We start from the raw sequence: 19,023 nt of genomic DNA on the forward strand, positions 1-19,023 counted from the left end.
AACTTGCTTATTGCCACTCAAGAATATGACAGAAGCAAGGACAAGGACATCTCTCTCTAACTTCTCTAAGAATTTGATAATTTTTATTTCTGCAAGCTTTCATTTGCTACACTTTTCAGCTTCAGTAAAGAGTGGGGCAATTGCTGTAAAAATAATTGTCTTCTTCAGTACCCAACTGAATTCAAAGCCAGGCTAACTTCATGTTCTCCAGTGGATGACCCAGGACTATTGTAGGAAAAGAAATAAAAGAGATAATGATAACCATATCATAAGTGATATAAAATAGAAAACTTTTGCCTTTAGAGTAGTGTGTGTTGTTACAACCATCAGTATTGCTTTGACATAGTTTCTAAAGCTACAATAAATAGTATGTTCTAAAACAAAGAATTGGAATGTTATATTCAGAATAATTGAAGGTGGCGTCTTTAATTTCCCATTTGAAATTTCAGAAACTTCAATTTATTCCAATTTCAGTAAAACTGATTTTTCCTAATAAAAACTGATTTTTAAAATAAAACTAGGTCTATGGGGTTTTCTTCTGACAGCTCTTAATGACAGTTGCTTTGGCATAAGCAGGAAGAATTTAAAAGAATCTAATTCCCAATGGATAAGCTTAGTGTCTGCAGAGACTGGCAGGAATTTTATGATTCATTTCAGTGAATAAATGCAGTGAAGACTGAGCACTTCTGAAAAAAATCTTGCTGCAATTTGGCATCTTCTTGTTTATTTAAATTGTGCAGGTGTTAGTTATTATCTACCAGTGTTCACCAATAAAATATGTATTTGCTATTTCTGTACACCTGAGGTGAAGTGTCGCAGCGGGTAGTGTTCAGAGTGCCTCAACCTTCCTGAAGAAGTGTCTTGAAAAAGACACCTTGGTGGCACGGGCACGTTTGCTCTCATGCTGAGTAATTTCAGCTCTTCTGTGATCTGGGTGACGCAGAAGGAGAGACGGGGTCTTTGTGTGGGGTTCCAAGGAGAGGTTTACTGATAATATCATATCATATCATATCATATCATATCATATCATATCATGTCATATCATATCATACTTATAGTTGCTCTTTGGGCCGATGCCTGTTGTGTCAGTGAAAATCTGCTGGGTGGGTGATCAGCCCATTGACAGGCCTCTAGCACTCCAGCACTTCTGCAGCCTCTTCAGTCTTCTGAAGAGTCTTCAGCCTCTTCACCCTTCGGGTAGCCCCCACTAAAATCTGAGGGGTACTCAGGGAAGTGGCAAACTCAAAAGCAGCTTAAGTCCTGCAGCTGATGCTGCAGGAGATGCTTTTTCAGGGACCTCTTTGCAGAGGCCCTACGTTGGGCACCACTTGTCATGGGGGGCAGTTGTCCAGCATGCTGGAACCTTCCCGAAGAAGCGTCTTGAAAAAAACACCTCGGTGGCACAGGCACATCTGCACTCACACCAAGTGATTTCAGCTCTTTTCAGCTAGTTTTCAGCTCATTTTCAGTTGTGATCCAGGCAATGCAGAAATACAGACTGGGGTCTTCGTGTGGGGTTCCAAGGAGAGGTTTATTGAGCTTCTTTTTTGAAGAGATCCAGGGACAAAGAGCTACGTGAGCAGGGGTTTATTTATCGATTTCGAGGGGCAGGGCAGAACAGCAGGGGCAATGGGATAAGGGCACAGGGGCAGAGCAAGGGAGAAGGGCCAATGGGATTGAATTGAAGGGCCATTGAATCTGCATGTCACAGCAAGGCATGCTGGGAGAAGCCTTTTTCCTCACCCTAACAAGGGTGGTTATTGCTTGAGGAATTTTCCCTCCAGGGGAGCAGTGGGGATTCTTTCCCTGGTGGCCTACCAGTCTCCACAGTGAAGCAGCATCCATACCCTTTGGAATGAAGATTATTGCCTCGGGCCATATTTATGCCCAGTGCTGCTATTACTTATGTCTTTTTCTTCCTCTTTTTGTATTATTCATAGCTGATGATCAAAGGGCATCAGGCTCTGACTTCCATAGCCTTCCCTGGATATGTCATCATTCAAACCATCCATTCATTTATTCATTCCAAGGCTGTCATCAGGGGGACGCTGTCAGTTGCAATGAATGTCAGAGCAGGCCACAAATGCACGGTATATACATTCTTATGAAAGTTAGTGGAACTTGAAGCCATAGTCACAACACAGTTCTGTTTTCGTATATGTTTTCTATTTCATTAAACAAAGAACCACAAAATATTTGCTTCCTTGAGTATATTCCAATCCTCTCTCTACAGTGCTCTCAACTCACTTAAAAAGAGACTATTCTTCTCTGAAATACGTCATGTAATTTAGGAGAGACATTTTAAAAAGGGATCAAGAACTATACCAAGCTTATACCTAGATCTCCACATCAAATGCAAGCAGGCAGTATGAGCACAAGTTTAGCAGACACTATCCTCAGTGAATCTTATTGTGCTACAATACTACAGCAGAGAGAAACTGGAGAGAACAGACACTGCAGTACAACAGGCCAGTCTCAGCACTAACACAGGATTCACCTAAGCCTTGGCAGATGCTGGGAGAGAGACACACTACAGAGGTGTCTCTGGGCTTGGATAGTCTGTTGGTACAAACACATACCCATCAAATTGTACTTCAGTCACTAGGTACCAGCTAATTTCTGCAGAAAATAAGCTGTCTGCCACTGCATTTTTTACTCAGGAGTGTTTAAATTGTACCATCACAGTTTTGGAAATTATGTCCTAGTGTTATTACCTGGCAATTACATTGTCTTCCTTCGTTGGATCTTAAGAAAGCCCCTCTACGTGATAAGCAACAATGTAAATCATTGCATTAGAATATTAAATATTTTGAATATTAAATATTCTTGCCTATCTTGAGGTCCTGTCTAACCTCTCCCTATGAGTTTTGTTTCAGATATTATTTTTTCCCCACTATATTTCTCTTTTGTAGTACAGTTAAAATTTCTTGTGTACTTTCAAGCTAAGAGGACTCAATCACATCTGCAAGCGAATATTTCTGAAATTCGCGGTTATTTTTATTCTTCCGGATATTTACGCGTTGTTCGGGGGTCCCTGACAGCCCATGCTGCGGGATGAGGCCCCGCGGCGCTGCTGGTGCAGGGCAGGGGAGCTGCGGCCGCGGCCGGAGCCTGCAGCGGCGGCGGCGGCCGGCAGAGGGCGGCCCCGCCCCGCCAGTCTCCGGCCCGCAGGGAAAGCCGTGACCCGGCGCTGCCAGCGGGCGGGAACGGGACATCCCGGGCCGCCGCACCCACAGCACTCCATCCAACCGCAGGCAGCCAGGCGCGGGGAGCACAGCGGAGTGTGCGAGATAAAAAAAAGTATTTTACACAAAATAAATGAGAATTATAGAATCGCAGAACCTCAGAATGGTTTGGGCTGGAAGGAACCTTGAGTCACCATCTCAAGTTTCAACTCACCTATGACTAGGCTGTGCAAAGCCCTATCCGTCCTGGTCTCTAATACTTCCAGGAATGGGGTATCCACAACTTCTCTGGGTGACTTCTGCCAGGGCCTCAACACTCTCAGTGTAAAGAATTTCTCTCTGATCTAAACTTACTCACTTTGATTTGGAAGCCATTCTCTACCCACTTTGAGATTGAAGCCATTCCCCTTTGTCATATCACTACAGGCCCCTGTAAAAATTCCCTCTCCAGCTCTTTTCTAGGCTGCCTCTAGGTGCATTTGGAAAGATCTCTAAGGTCTCTTGTGAGCCTTGACCAGGATGAACAACCCCAACTCTTTCAGCCTGTCTTCAAAAGAGAGGTGCTCCAGCCATCTCATCATCTTCATGGCCCTGCTCTGGAGTCGATCCAACAGGTCTACATCCTTTCTTTGTTGGGGACCTCAGAACTGGATGCAGTGCTCCAAGTGGGATCTCACAAGAGCAGAGTAGAAGGGGAGAATCTCCTCCCTTGACCTGCTTGTCACACTACTAAATAACCAAAAAATAGCAAATAATCACCCCTATCTACCAAGCATCTAGAGGTGAGGCATTTCTGTTAGAGTACATACACCAATTCCAGTTTTTGGAACCTAAGATTTTTCATCTGGGCAAGTTACTAGGGAATGCCACTCAATTACATCTGTCTGGAAAAGAAAGACCAACTTCATGTTGCTGTCCATTACGTAGAGAATTCCAGTCCTGGCAGTAGTACCAAGGTAACTTTAGCAGTCACACTAACAGGATGAGATGGAGCACCAGCAGAATCTAAAGCAGAGGGAGAAAATACCCTCCAACTCCTTCCAGAACATTACAGACAGAAACTTGGGGGTTTCACTCAAACTATATGTATCCTGCTAAGTTTTGGCTTTTTGGGTCTATTTTTTCAAAGGCTTTTATTTTCTAATGGAAAAATCCAGAAAATTTAGAAACAATTTTTTTTTATTCCTTTAGAAGGGATGATTTTGTTTAAATATTTTTTTGAATAGAAAATTCTTTCAAGCTTTACTAAGTTTCTATATTGAGCCATTCTAGTTTCTGTGCAAATGGCAACATTTCAGTGTTTTTTCAGTCTCCAGTGTTTTCAACAGCTTCGAACAAAAGCCAGGTGAAAGCTTTTTCTTCCTTTAGCACGTTGCCTCGTTTCCTGCATCGTTCTCTGGTGCTGGAAAGCGCGTCCCTGTGCCACTGCCCGGATGATGGCTCTCTTTAGGGCCTGACCTGTCCAGCTTCGCGGGTGTCTGCTGAAGCCGCCGCACCGCACCCACCTGCCGCTTGGGTGATGCTCCCCCCATCTCTGACTAAAAACACATGTGTGCCGGGGGGGAGCGGCTACGCACGAACTTCGTTTCTTCACGTAGACACGAGTGTCTCCAGCGACTCACTTGTGACCGTGGTGGTGCCACCTTGACGGCCGGAGTGCCGGGGTGCCCCTGCGGGGAGGGTGAACTCAGGGAGGGCGGCGGGACGCGCGGCAGGACTGCGACCCTGCCGTGTCACGGGTCCCCTGTGACAGAACGGGTGTGGGTCACGGTCCCGGCTCTCGGCCCTGCTCTTCCGGGAGTGGGCGGCCACCCGCAGCCCCGGCGCGGAGCGCTGACCGCCCTCCGCGGCGGGGGAAGGACCGTGCGAGCGCCGCGCTCCCGGCCTCCCGCGGCGCCGCCCGCCGCCCTCCCCGTGCCCGCCCCGCCGCTGCCGCCGCCCCGCCAGAGCCGCCCCGCGGCAGAGGGAGGGCGGGCGCAGCCGGAGCGGCAGCGGAGCCGGCAAGTCCCGGGCGGGCGGTGCGGGAGCATGGCCCCGGCGGGGCGGCTGTGCTGTGCCGCGCTGCTCTGCGGCGCCCTCAGCCTCTGCAGCCTGCGGGCCGCGCCGCGCCAGCCCGACACCCTCTACTTGTGGATCGACGCCCAGCAGGCGCGGGTGCTCATCGGTAAGTGCGGCCGCTGCCCCGAGCGGCGGGCGGGAGCCCGGAGCCGACCCGACTGGAGCCGACCCGGCGGGGCTGCCGCACATTGCGCCCCTTTGCCTTCCGCAGGCTTCGAGGAGGATATTCTGATCGTGTCCGAGGGGAAGATGGCCCCGTTCACCCACGACTTTAGGAAAGCCCAGCAGAGGATGCCCGCCATCCCCGTCGGCATCCACGCCATGAACTTCACTTGGCAGGCAACGGGCCGGGTAGGTAGCCCCGAGATGGGGCTGCGGGCGAGGCTCTGGTTTACAGGAGGCAGGTGGTTTGGCCTTGGAATAGTTGAGGAAATCCTCTCTGAGGAGTGCTGGGGCAGCCCTGGGTGCGGGAGTAGGAGGCGCGGGTGGGGGCGGCTCGGGGCGCGGGGAGGAGCGCGTTGGGATGGCTGGGAAAGCGCGTTGGGAAAGGGGTGTAGGGTGCGTGGGAGCGACGGGCGGCTTGGGCACCGGAGAACCCGCAGGCTGATGAGGCGTGGGACAGAACTCACCAGGAACACCCCAGTCGCCTGTACTTGCCTTAAAATTTTGCACCGGTCGGCAGTTCTGTGGATGCAGTTTTCTTTCGAATTCCTTTAGCTTATGGACATACGCTATAGGCTCTTCATTGATCTCTATGTACTAAATGTGCAGGCTTAATTTGTAGTTCTACTCAATAACAATTCTCTTCTGTAGACTTAATTTTACCAAGTTAAATTGAAAAACCACATAAATCTGTAGTTTATTGGATCCTGTTGGATTCTTTTGTTGAAAATATAAGAATCTGTGACATTTTTGTGAAAAAACATATGTATTATTTGACATACTGACAACATATGTTAAATTTGCATAAAGCTGAAATTTGTTAGTGTACATTATCATGGATACAGAAAAAACATGGTGGCATAAAATCCTGGATAAAATTATTTCATTTTTACAATGCTGAGCATTGACTTTATACAATAAAGGACTTGGTAGAGATGAAATAATAGTTCCATTTAAATTGTGAACATTGATTGTTTAATTCAGCTAATTGCAGCTTCACAAATTTAGTTGTGGTTTTGGTTGTTTGAAAATACTCTATCTACAGGATTTGTTTGGCTTCAAGGTGTTGGCTGACTCCCTTACAATTTTTGCTGTCCTCACAAAGCCTTTGGGTTTAGGAAGTGCTTGCTCCTCTCCTCCAGAGAGCAAGGTGAATGTGGAGAAACAAAACTTACTCACAAAGGCTGACTTGCTCTAGGTCTTTGTCGTTCCCATCAGGCTTTACAGAGAAAACAACTTTGTACGCCAAGGGTTGGCATTTAAATACCTAGAAAGAATTAGTGTCTTTCGGATGTATCTTCTGTTCCACTTCTCTGCCAGCTTCAGTTGCTGTTGATGATGAAACTAGCTCTTTTTTGAATGGTTGATCAAGATGTTAGACTGAACACCGTCTTCTTGGATTTTCTTCTTGTGTTCTCCTCTCCTTCCTTTGCCGCCTACCTTTGCTGCCTCGGTATGTCATTAGGAAAAGGTGGTTCCAATACTGATTTCAGTGAGAAGAGTCACAGGCTTAAAGACAGTATAGGAAAATATTCTGCTTGATGCCACTTGCAGGACTAAATCCTTTCTGAGCAGATGCAAAGGTGTTTAACCCATTAGTCCTCCTCCTGTTTTCTGAATTACTGAATTCCTCTTAGACAAAGCATAATTAGTAAGTGTAATACCTAAATGGTTAAAAAAGTTCTGTGTTTCTCCAGAATGTCCAATATTTTATGAGGGGAAGAAATTAGTACATTTTTACTTTTTTTTTCCAGTGCTCTATTTTGGTTTTAAGTATACATGTTCTTAGGAGTTTCCACTAACACATCCAAGGAAGTGCTAAAAACTTGCTACCTTTATTCTGTACTTTTCTGTGAATTTCCTAAGTCAGGGAAGGGAAAATAAGAAGTGGAAGGGAGGAGGAGAGGAAAAGAAGAGAAAGGGGAAAGAAAAGCAAGAAAGGAAGAAGGAAAAGAAATGGGAACTCATACTTTTTGAAAGAAAAAAGGCATTTGAAATGCTGAAGTGCTAGACTGGTTTCTGCAAAATAGCTGTTAACTAGCATACTGTTGCCTCCTGTTTGGTAAAACTGAAATAACTCTTCTGTGAGTGTTGTGCCTTATAAACTTCTTGACCCTGTATCCCAGTTGAAATTTGAAGATGTTTCTCTGGGACTCCAAGGTTTAGGGGCTTTCAGTAGTATATGCCTCACCTCTAGGAATAGCTAGACCTTTTTTTTGGTCTACAGATATAAGGCTTTTCCTGAGTAGGTGCAGGAGATCCTGTCTATGGCATTAAATGGTTCCTAGTCCTGATATCAATGAGATGGGGGAGTTAAAGAGCAGCTGGGTGGGTGTCTGGCAGCCAGACAAGGTCAACCCACCACACCTGGAATCCCCAACAGGGCACCTTAGCATGCATAAATATCCAGGGGGCAGATGCCATCCACCTGCTCCTGGGATAAATGATGATCCAAGCTTGAGGCGAGTAAATAGTCCAACCCAGGGAGTAACAGTGTTTCTCAGTCCTGTAAGGCTGAATATTCTAACTCAAAAATGTCTTGTTGAAAGGCACAGTTTAAGGACTAGATTGCATCTGTATTCTGTGTAAGTAGAAGTGCTTGAAACTCACTACATTTAGGTGTTACACTTCTGATGCAGTGGCCTTTGTGTCCTGAATACATTTTATGTGAAATATATTTTGTTTGATAAGCAAACAAAATCATTTTAATTAGAAAACATTAACCAAAGAAAAGCATTAGTTGCTTTTAATTCCTAGTCCATTACTTCTAATTAATTATTAGGAAATATAAGGGAAAACCCAAAATCTAAGGGTTTGAGGGTTTTTTGCTAGTGAAATCAGGATGAGCCAGGGGTGACAAAAATGTTAAAGCACTGCAAAATGGGATTGTCATGTTTTTATGGACTTTATGCTTCTACCTATAAATTAAAGCATAACATTACAGATACTATGTTCTCTTTAGAAATGTAATCTGCATAAATTGACAGTTACAAATTTCTTTGAATTGAAAGGTTTAAAAAAGCAAAAATCAGTGATAATATGTAGTATATAGTATGTATCCACTAGAGCTCACTGGTGTGCTTCTTGCTCTTATTCTGGATGGTTTTTGCAAAAGAAAATACAATAGCTTTTAAGGGTCTTGTCCTCTGTGGAAGATTGAGCTAAAAAACTTCCCAGTGAGACCCTGTCACAGGGATTAATGCTGCAACATGTTTTACTGTGTCCACTAGTGGAATTTACCAAAGATTTCAGTGATAACATAATCTCTACAGCATTTAGGAATTTATGACAAGTATTTAATCTCTAAATCCACAAAACCCAGCATGTATTTTTAACTTTCAGTGGGAATTCTGACAGCTGTAAAATTAAGTTCACATCTGGGACAGTATTGGTGGAACAGAACCATGTTTAAAAAAAAAAAGAAAAGTTTATTATTTCCCAGACAGCAAGTGTTCAGTGACAGAGCAGCAGCCTGGTTGATTTAATAGACAGGAGGTGAAAAAAAGAAACTAAAAAGCAAGTTGGAATTTTTGTTGTGTTGCATTCTCTGGTCTGATCCACAGAAATAGTCAATCTAGGCCACAACCTGCCCAGGCTGTTTTCTTCTTTTCAGATATGGGAGAAGTATTTGTGGTCAGATGAATGATTGTAGCGGCTCACTTCCCTCTCCCCACTGTTATGAGTACCCCATAGCTCCTCTCCTGGTGCATGGTTGAATGCATGACATGACATCTGAAATAAGTCTCAAAGAGTTATTGATAGCCTTGAGTAAATAAAAAAGTTGCCCACCTCTGAGAAACAGAGAATGTATGTCTTCAGTGCATTTTCTAGCATCATTTCTATATTGTAAAGTGAAGATCAGGAATGCTGTATAGTTAACAGCTCCTGGAGGCTAATTCTGACCTCAGCAATGTGACCATCAGCCCTGAATAGCTCAGCTGAATTGTCTGAAATTGTCTTATATTGCTGAGATGTAGCCTGACCACAAATATAAAATAGAATATCCAGCTATGCCAGGAGAGGATTTGTTTCCTTGCTCAGAGGAAAGCTAACAGACCACCAATTTTAAGGCATTAGTGGTGCAATAAGGTGCTCCAGTCAAACATGGCTAATTCCCTGACAAACTGAAAGAAACCATAAAGTATTGAATTTCAAAACCTAATACTTAAAAGGAATTTTTTCTTCAAAGAAACTGCTGGTTTTTTGGTAAATATCTTATTTGTAACCAGTCATTACAGTGATGCTTTTCAGCTTAAAAAATGTCTAATATGCAAAATTTAGGATATTTTTTCCAATAAAAGTACGGCTCTTCTCCAAGTTTGGTCAAGGTAATTGCGCAAACTCACACTCTTGTGATTTTCAGTGGTACTTTTACTGCACTTTCATGTCACCAAATTGGGGAAATACTTTGTTTTCTGACCTCTGTACCAAAATTTCCATGTGGAATGTGAAGATGTTTACGTACTGTGAGCATGATTTTTAGACAAGGGCTTCTCAAATCAAAAGCACAGCTCAAAACCTTTAATATTTAGATTCTACTCAGCTGTGGTATTTTGCGTCTCAGTGTTGTAGACATGCCACCAGGGATCAAAGTAATACTGTAGGGATCCCACTTTCTTAGTAAAGCAGGCATGTGCCAGCCATCTGTTCTGTCTGCTGATAGAAAACAGCAGTAAAGTTTCTCAAAGTTTTGCCAAGAAGAAAAGAGGGGATTTATTGCTCAGCAGAGATGAGTTACAAGGCACCTTGTAGTGTAAGCTGCATCTGGTTTCCATAGTAATTTACATGGCATATGTGTAAACCACACAATTATTCTTTTTACACAGCAGTGTAAACCTATGTTAAGTAAACAGTTCTTGATTGTTTTTCATGTCTATAAATAATCCATTAAAAAAAAAAAAAAGCTAGTCATAAAGTATTTTCAGTACTTTTGCAGTAGTAGCTCCAATGTACAACATAACTGTTGAAAAGCATTGGAGCTAACAAGGACACCCCAAGCTTCAAGACTGTATTTGTGAAAATGTACAGATTTCACTCCCTGAGTTAGTAACAATTTTTCTGAAATAGAAAATCCAGGCTTTCTCTTGTGTTGCCTTCCTCTGTTTCGCTTTCCTATTTGTGGAAGTGAAAATGTTTTCTGGCAACATCACCTCTTTTTATAGTCAGTTTCACAGGTATGTTCTTAGTGGTCTAAAGTTAATGCCATTAACACGTAATGCTATAGAGAAAGAACTAACAGAAATGAGAACTAACTGAAAGAATTTTTCATGTATTTAACATATTCTCTTGCTTTCACACTTTCCAAAGAGGTTTATTTGGGGTAGCTACAACTATTATTGATTTGATTCTAGCCAAGTGGCTTATGTTTCTGATATGTAGTAGATATTTGCATCACATTGAACAGAATTTCAAAAGCTGGATACCTTAGCTCAGAACAACGGGTTCCTGATTATTATTTTTAAAGCTTTCAAGAAAATGCATCTCAAAACTTCTGTTTTGCCTTCCTGTGAGTTTACACTTGGCTTGTTAGGGTTTGTTTTTCTTTTATTTGCCTTTTTCTGTACAAATTCCACCATCTGAAAGATTCTACTTTACTTGTACTAGTTTATTTTACCGTGTTGGATCTTTTTTGTATTGCTGGTTTGTTTTTTGACAGTTTATTTGTGGCCAAGCTCTTCACTGCATCAAACTGTAGCCCAGATGCAGGGCTACAGTTTACAGTTTTACCTGGGGGTAAAAATGGAAATGTAATGCCCACTTTGACTGGCTGGCAGGGCTGTGCCTGGTGCAGCCCAGGTCTTCAGCACTGCCTCCAACACACTCCAGTTGAAGAAGTGAGGAAGTGGCACCTAGATAAGCAAGGGGCATTGCTCCAGCTGGAGAGCAGTTGCTAGTGGTCCACCTCAGAGGTCAGTCCTGGGTCTCATGCTCACAGTGAAGCAGCAACCCAAAATCTGCCTCAAAAAAAGTAATGTAAATACAGCAAAGACACTGATACTGTTGCACAGAGGCACTAGGAGGCTTTACCCAGCTATGATACCTGAAGTCCACAGTATGTTCTGTTCACAGCCACTTAGCAATGGCTTTCAAAGGTTTGGGGTGGATTTTTTTTCCCCAGCCATACAGCAAGAAAACCCCTGGGTTTTTTTTTGCATCCAGAATAAAAGTTTGCTTTGTTTTCCAACCAGCTGGTGGAGTCCATCTTTTTTCAGCCATACAAGGAAAAATGGGCAATTACCTTTGAGCTGCTTCAGCACTTGCTGTCATCAGTGCTAAATACTTCAATAAATAACCTGAAGACCAAACACTGCTTTCAGAGCTGGTCCCACAAATCCTCTGAAGTTGACCGTTTGCCTGGATAAAAAGCTAGCTAAACCCAGCTGATCCTAAAGGAAATAAAAATGCCTGACATCAAATCTGGCAATCTCCCAGCCTCAGGTTTTGGCCCATCACCAGGCAAAATAAACTCCCCAAACAGCAGCCCACTAGTGAGAAGATCTGTCACTGGCTCTGAACACTGAAGCACAGAAACAAGCAGCAAGAGCCAGCCTTTGCAATAACAGCTGCCCAGAGAAGCAGAGGGCAGGCTCTTGACCATCCTGACCATAAGAGAACAGAGCTTTCAGTACTGTGATTATGAACCTGATTTTTCTCAGAACACATGGAAGACACGGACAAATCACAGCTTGTTGATGAGCAAAAGTTAAGCTCTCCCTGCAACATTTTCTGCTTGCCCTCAACTTGCAAATGTGTGACTATTCATACAGCCAATGGGAATCTGAGACTTAAAACCTCACAGTCCACTGAACACCTTCAGTAAGGAGTACAAGTACCAACTTCAACCTGTTGCTTTAAAACAGCAGCTAACACTGGTCTCATTTTGCCAAGTTTGAGCCTTAGCCAGTTCTCTTTCTTTAAGGGTTTTGGGAAATAAATTGAGCTGTTGAAACAGAGTCTCTTTGAGTAACCAGGCTGAAACAAATTTATTTTCCCATTGTGAAGCCACTCATACATGAAGTTTCTGCAAGCAGCTATGTGGCTGCAATATTTCTTGCAGAGACTGTCAGGGAGAACAGGCAGGTTGCACAGCAGAGCACACTGTCAGAGAGGAAGAAGAGGCAAAATACAGTTATCTGGGTCTGTAATCATGAGCAACAGATGACATGCATAGACATATTAATAGCTGAGAATTAATTTGCCAGCAGAGCATGCTGGCAGTTACCTTGATTGATTGTTTTGTTTTGTCCTGCCTTTTTTACCTCCTTCCTTCCAGTTTTGCATAGGAACCTCTATTTATATTGCATAGGCTTGATCTGATTTCTGTATTGTCAAGGGAGGGTAGCTGAAAGCTTGTAACCCAACATGTTGATTCCCTCTGATCAGACCTGTGATGTGTTGGTATTAGATACAGGGTGGAGCAGCTTATACTGATCCTTAAGGGCAAAAATTAAAAGCATTTAGCACATCAAGAACCATGGGTTTCACGTTTTTGCTTGATCTAACTGTAACTTTCCTTTGATGGGAGAAAGTCTGTACCTTTTCCTGCCCACTGACAGTGTTCACATTTGAATTCTATCAGTGTGAATATCCTGCTTAGTTAATAGTCCCTTTTTAGTTGTCTTGCCAAATATTCACAGTAAACTTATTAATTTTTATAGTATAATGATGCCACTGTAACTTTAATTCTATGAATCACCTGACATTAGAATTAGATTTAAAACATTTTGACATGCATATCATATTTATATACCTTTATTCATCCAAAAGTAAGGGCTTTCTCATCCTGTAAAATACAATTGAACAGTGCAAATCTATTAAATTATGTTAATTAGGAAATACTTTAAAGAAGAAGGAATCGGAGAGTTTCCAAGCAGGAGGAAGGGTGACCTGGGGGTAAAAAAACTTTGCAAATTCTTGTAGAATCTCTTGCTTTTCAGCCTCTTCCCAAACCCAACAACTCCAACAGAAACTTTTGTCTCTAGGTTTATATATGTCTTCCTGTCCCTGATTGCAAAGACTGAAGTAAGTGCAGTGAGGTCTTCCCCTCTTCCTGATTTAGAGTTGGTGTTCTGTGCCCTGTGATATAGAGAGCAGACCTGATTGCTCAGCAAGGTTTGTGGTGTGGAACATTGTTCCCCTCTAGCGTTTTTTTTTTTTTTTCTTCCTGAAAGTAGTGTGGACCCCATTCAGCCCAGTGCTACTCACTCCATTTATCAATAAAGGCTGGTTTTGGGTATTTGGGGAATCTCCAGCAGCCTGTGACTCCAGCAGAAATTCAGGATTGTCAACATATCTGGAATGTACTGAGTAGCAAAAAGAACAATTTGGTCCCAGTCTGCAAGAGCAGACCATATTTTACACAGATATTCATCAAGGAATAAATTCTATCTCTGATCTTAGCAAAACTCTTGAATCCCAAATGGGACAATTGTCTTATAGCAGAGTGCAGACTTTTGCTGTCTTTAGACTCCTGCTTGTTTTTCATCTCAGGTAAATTTGGGCTTGGGGAGGTCCACACATTGATTTCTGAGACTGCTGTTCCTCTTGCATTTTCTCTAATAAAAATGAGGTTAGGGTCTCTGCAAAAGATTCTTCTGGAAAACTTTCAGCTGCTGGCCTTCCCTCTCAGGATTTAGACTGACACAGGATAGGTCATGTTATCCAGAATTTAAAAAACACAACAGAAGGATGCAGCTTTCCTAAAATAAACTTCCTGCCTTTCTTAATGGAACTTATTCCTGCAAGTGGGTTTAAAAGGTTTATTTGGATGCTCAGCTTGACCCTGTGTCATCAGCAGAGTCCAGGCCTTGTGAAGATGCCTATGCTGCAGATAGACTCCACCTGCACCCAGGGAGGGAAAGAAAGGTGGTTCAAGACAGCAGGTAAATCAGATTCTAGCTGGGCTGAACTTTCTTCTGCAAGTGCTGGTCTCTGTCCTTTGAGTGTACAGGAAGTCAAGGATGAGCTGGTTTTAAGCAAGATACTTCATTTAAATGCTGGGAAATACGCTGGATCTTAGCTCAAAAGACTGGACCTGTGAGGCTGGTACTGTAACCCAGGGATAAAGTTGTGCTGACCTTGCCTATGGAAACCCTGCCTAAAGAAAAGGTGTTTGTAGAACCTGTTCAGTTTCCCATCAGAAACTGGGGATAGGATTATTCATCCTTACTTTACTCTGAAGAGAAGTCCATCTTGCTTTGAATAATTCAGGGTATAGTTATGGAGGACAGAATTGTGTGGTGGCCTCTATAGTACATGGAAATATGACAGCAATATACATCCACTTAGCAGAGTCTTCATTCAGTAGAAAAATCAGTGTGATTTCAGGTACAACAGCAAACACACAAGTTCCTTTTCATATACACTTAGAAAGCTCTTAGTAGTGAATTTAGTTATTCTTTCACAGTAGTGTCTAGAATTTGCTTTGATAAATGATAGCCTGTGACATGAGAAAAGAATTATTCTGAATTTTCACAAAAAATGTATTTGAAAATCCATGCAATAGGTATTAAAGGAGAGCAGTGTTAAGAAAGTCTTTCCTAATGACTAGTCAGGATGAAGTTGAATTTTTGCAACTTTTTGAATTTTAAACACTCATCTTCCTGTAAAATAAGGCTGAAGACTAGTATCTGCTGAGCAATAAATAAAGAAATGCACAGTCAGAGGTGCTGCAAGCTTTCTGTCACATGGGTACACAAAAGTGGAGGCATCCTCTTTAAAACCCTTGAAGGACTCCAGTCTGACAGAAGCTGCTGTGAGATTTCATAACTTTTGAGAAAGTTCGCTGCTTACATTTTGGAGAGATATTTATATTTATTATAAAGGAGTGCCAGTTAAAGCCAAGATTGAAACACATGGACTCAATAAAGGCAAATTATGTGACCTTTGCTGTTTGCCACGCTTTAAACTTGTGTAAGTAATTGATTACACTTTCATGAGATCATAATCAGAAGGTTGTTCTTTGGTAATGGTGTGCTAGTGGAGCTTTATCCTCAACTTCAAAGCTATTCTAGGAGGCTTAAGAACAAAGGGTTGGAAGTTTGAAGCGTGGCCAAAATGAATCTGTATGCATTATCCATGTTTACCACCATTCAAGAGGAGAATTTGCTTATTCTGTGAGCTTTCCCTCATTACATCAGATGAGCCACCATCTCTAAGGTTTACATTTTTGCTCTTAGAACTATTCTGCTTAACTAAATATAGTGTCTGTTCAAATCCCCATCATAACTAGCCTAAATACTTGTTAGTGCGATCACTTCCCCAATTGTAAAGATTTTATTGAAATTATTTTACATTCCCTGTGAAGAATTTTCAGGGTAAATATTAATTATCAATAAATCTATCCAAAGTCTGAAACTGTAAACAGACTATAATCTAAAAATGCCCACTCAGGATCAGCCAACCAAGCTATTCACTTACTTTTCAAACTGTGAGGGGAAGAACCCTGTGGGTTTTTCCCAGTGTAAATAGAGCCACATAGAAGTGTTGCAGGTGGCAGTGGCAGACCTGCAAAGACTTGTTTTCTTAGAAAGTAACCTGATGAGACAGTGTTGTGTATTTTTTTTCTCTAAGAACAATAATAATTTTCTTCATTTTTATTAGCTTTGGGAGATGGGTAGTTTGAACGTCTGTGATCATGAAATGTCCACCAGAGAGAACACTAATCTTTTCCTGGGTGAACAAAGAATGAATTAGCCTTTGCTGTGCTGGAACAAGAATGAACTCTTCAGAAGAATAGCCTTATCAATTTTTCAGAGCAATATGTTTTGTTGAAGATTTGAAGATAGCAAAGGCGCATGTGTGTTTTTACTTACTTTAAATCTGAACTCTTAATGGTATTTCTCTTTTTGGTATACTGTTTGCTTCTCTCCCCTTCCCCAAAGCAGAATTATCTAATTTTCATCTGTAAGACATAAGAGAAAACAATTTAAAGGAAGCTTGTGCACCAGGCCTAGTTCATGCAGAGAAATATTATTCCTTGCTAAAAATTTTCAAGACTTAATTAACCATTCATATTTGTCAAAACCTTAGTGATCTTGTCTTCTTTTAGCTTAATTATTTTCAAAAGTAACTCTAATACTAAATGCATTACAGCATGTAATGTACTAAAATGCATTACAGAAAATGTGTTAAACAGAAAAAGGTCTAAATATGGGAAGTTGGGCTATTTTGCTTTTGCTTTTGTTTCCAAATAAAGCAAGATAGAGGAGTGAGAAACTCCCAGACTTTCGTCATTGAGGAGCTGTAAATTTGTTGTGACTATTTTAAGAAAATCATGCCTGCTGCATGCCTTTGTGTGCGCATGCTTGTGCTTAACTTGGAGGTTGCACAAATGCTGCTGTCCAAGGCTCCAGCCTGGTGGAACAGCCCCACTGGCCCCACTGCAGGTACCTGCTGCATCAAGGGTTGCCTCTGATCTAAACGAAGACCGTATTGTCATTGCAGGCTAATGATGGACAGGAATGTGTACTAGGCTTTTTTTTGTACCTCTGTCTCAGATGCTTGCTTTTCTGGCATGATGATGACTTTCAGAGTTAATGCTCTGCTGGTATACTTGGATTTTTCTTTTTCACCTCTGTTCCTCTCAAATCCCAGTCTTTCTAGCAAGCCCTTCAGCTTCCAGTCTGAGATTGCTTTCAAATGACTGCTTCAAATGCTAGAGTGCCTCCAGAGCTCAGGGTCTGGTAAGAAAAAAATATTTGCTCAAAATGACTAAGTAGGAGTCCTGTTTCCCATGTCTCCTAAAGAGCAGACAACTGCCAGAAACAATACCAAATATAATCCAAATCTATTATGTTGTGACCTCACCAAGCTTCTTGACAGTGATTTTTTAATATTACTTATCTTTAAAGAAATTATTTTCTCATAATTTGGAGGAAAAGCTGATGTATTCTGCAAAGATTTCAGACCATCTGCCCAGTGCAAAGCATTCTTGGAAGCCTGTAATGTTCACCTTTCAAAATCTGAGGCTTCTTTTAAAAGCAAACGGTAAATTTCACTTTCCCAATTTCATAAATCATTCTGTTGGAGGACCTGATCTGCTATCCACAGGAAACATTAAGCACCAGTTAGTCATCTTCAACTGGCAAAATCAGAGTTTTATTCCATTCTTCTAAAACCATTAAAACCACAAGTAGTTATTGTTGAAAGTTTCATGCAGGGATGCACTCTATTGTTAAAAAGTCTTCCCTCTTGTGCATGGGTTTTCTTCAATCTGCCATGATTTCCTTAATGTGAAGAAAGCAGGCATAGAAAAGGCTCTACAGATTTGTGAGCATTTCACCACAGCATTGTCTAATTACTAATGTCACATAATGTATTTTTCTTTACGGTTGCCCATTTCTCTGAGTTCTAGTTTGTGTCCTTTTTTTTATTTATTTGAAACAGCAAATATCTCTGTTCCTCCTTTTGTGTGCATCTCTGTTTTTTTAACCCTGTTGCTTCAGTCCATTCCCATACCCTTAGCAGCTGATACTGGAAGACAGTCAGATTATCCTGTCTTCTGTGTAAACCGATTTTCTCAGAGCAGGTTTCAGTATCGCTTCGTGTTGTTGAGCATGCCTCCCATTTTAGGTCTACCTCTTGAGGCTGACAGCAAGTTTCTGTGTTACACTGAGGTGTGAAAAATGGTTTACCCACTCTGTGACAGGACCAATTCATGGGTTCTGTCCCTAGCACAAAAATGGGCAGTCTGTAGGCAGACACTTTATTATCTGCTTGTCTAAGGAAGCCCCATTATGTTGTTCATTACAGCGGTGTCTAGACTGCACTGCAGTAACAAAATGCTAACATATATGTACATATTTCTGCTCTGGCCAGACTCCTTCAATAGCCTGGTATGCACACTACGGATAATCTTTGCTGGAATTCATCTTATTTTGCTTCATGCTTCATCTTGGAACACAGACCAACTTCTCTGACCTAATGCAGTTAATATCTTGGAGAAGCAATGGTCCATGCTGTAAACACCTAACAAACACATACATTGTCTCACTTCGTGACTTTATTTATGGCATATGCAGCTGTGAGCATCTGCTATGGATAAGGCAGGGTAGAATCTTCCAGTGTGTGCATAGCCAGAAATATTGGTGGATCTGGGATAAAAAGGAACTTCTTTGATGTGTTTCTTTCTTTAAATATAGAGAAAATTGGCATTAAGATATATTTGTCATTTAATTGATAACAGAACATTCAGCACTGATCTCTTTAAAATAATGAGAAGAAAATATAGTTAATTTCTTACATCTACTTTCAAAGGTAACATACATTTGGTACCTAATTAGAAAGGGTGCAGATTTCATTACATTATTGAACCATAACATACAACAGTTCAAGCTACTCTGCTTTGCTTTAGGTACTACAATTCTCTGTCTATCACATAAAATGAAGAAAACATAAAGTATATTATTGTGAGTTCTTTAATAAAACATGAAAGAAAAAACAGGCAGAAACAACATGGCATCTGAATGATAAGAGAACTTCAGTGCAGTAGATCTTGAACCAAGGAAGGGAGATCTGTAGGAATTTTAACTGTATATCATTTAAAACCAAACCGCCAACAGATGTTTTCTACAATACTTGTTAGAGGGCTTCATTATTTTTATAACCTTTTAAATTC

The 19,023-nt window shown here is 41.7% G+C and overlaps 1 protein-coding gene across 1 annotated transcript in view; it reads left to right on the plus strand.

The window, feature by feature from the left end:
• Positions 1 to 5,193: 5,193 nt before the first annotated feature.
• Positions 5,194 to 19,023, plus strand: part of WIF1 (WNT inhibitory factor 1) — a 37,133-nt gene continuing 23,303 nt past the window's right edge. The window contains exons 1-2 of the mRNA XM_053978914.1: positions 5,194 to 5,349; positions 5,455 to 5,594. Coding sequence (XP_053834889.1) covers positions 5,214 to 5,349; positions 5,455 to 5,594 — 276 coding nt within the window. The 5' untranslated portion in view covers positions 5,194 to 5,213. The remainder of the gene's footprint in view (positions 5,350 to 5,454; positions 5,595 to 19,023) is intronic.

This window comes from Vidua macroura, chromosome 5, assembly GCF_024509145.1.
Source record: "Vidua macroura isolate BioBank_ID:100142 chromosome 5, ASM2450914v1, whole genome shotgun sequence".
NCBI classification, from domain to species: Eukaryota; Metazoa; Chordata; class Aves; order Passeriformes; family Viduidae; genus Vidua; species Vidua macroura.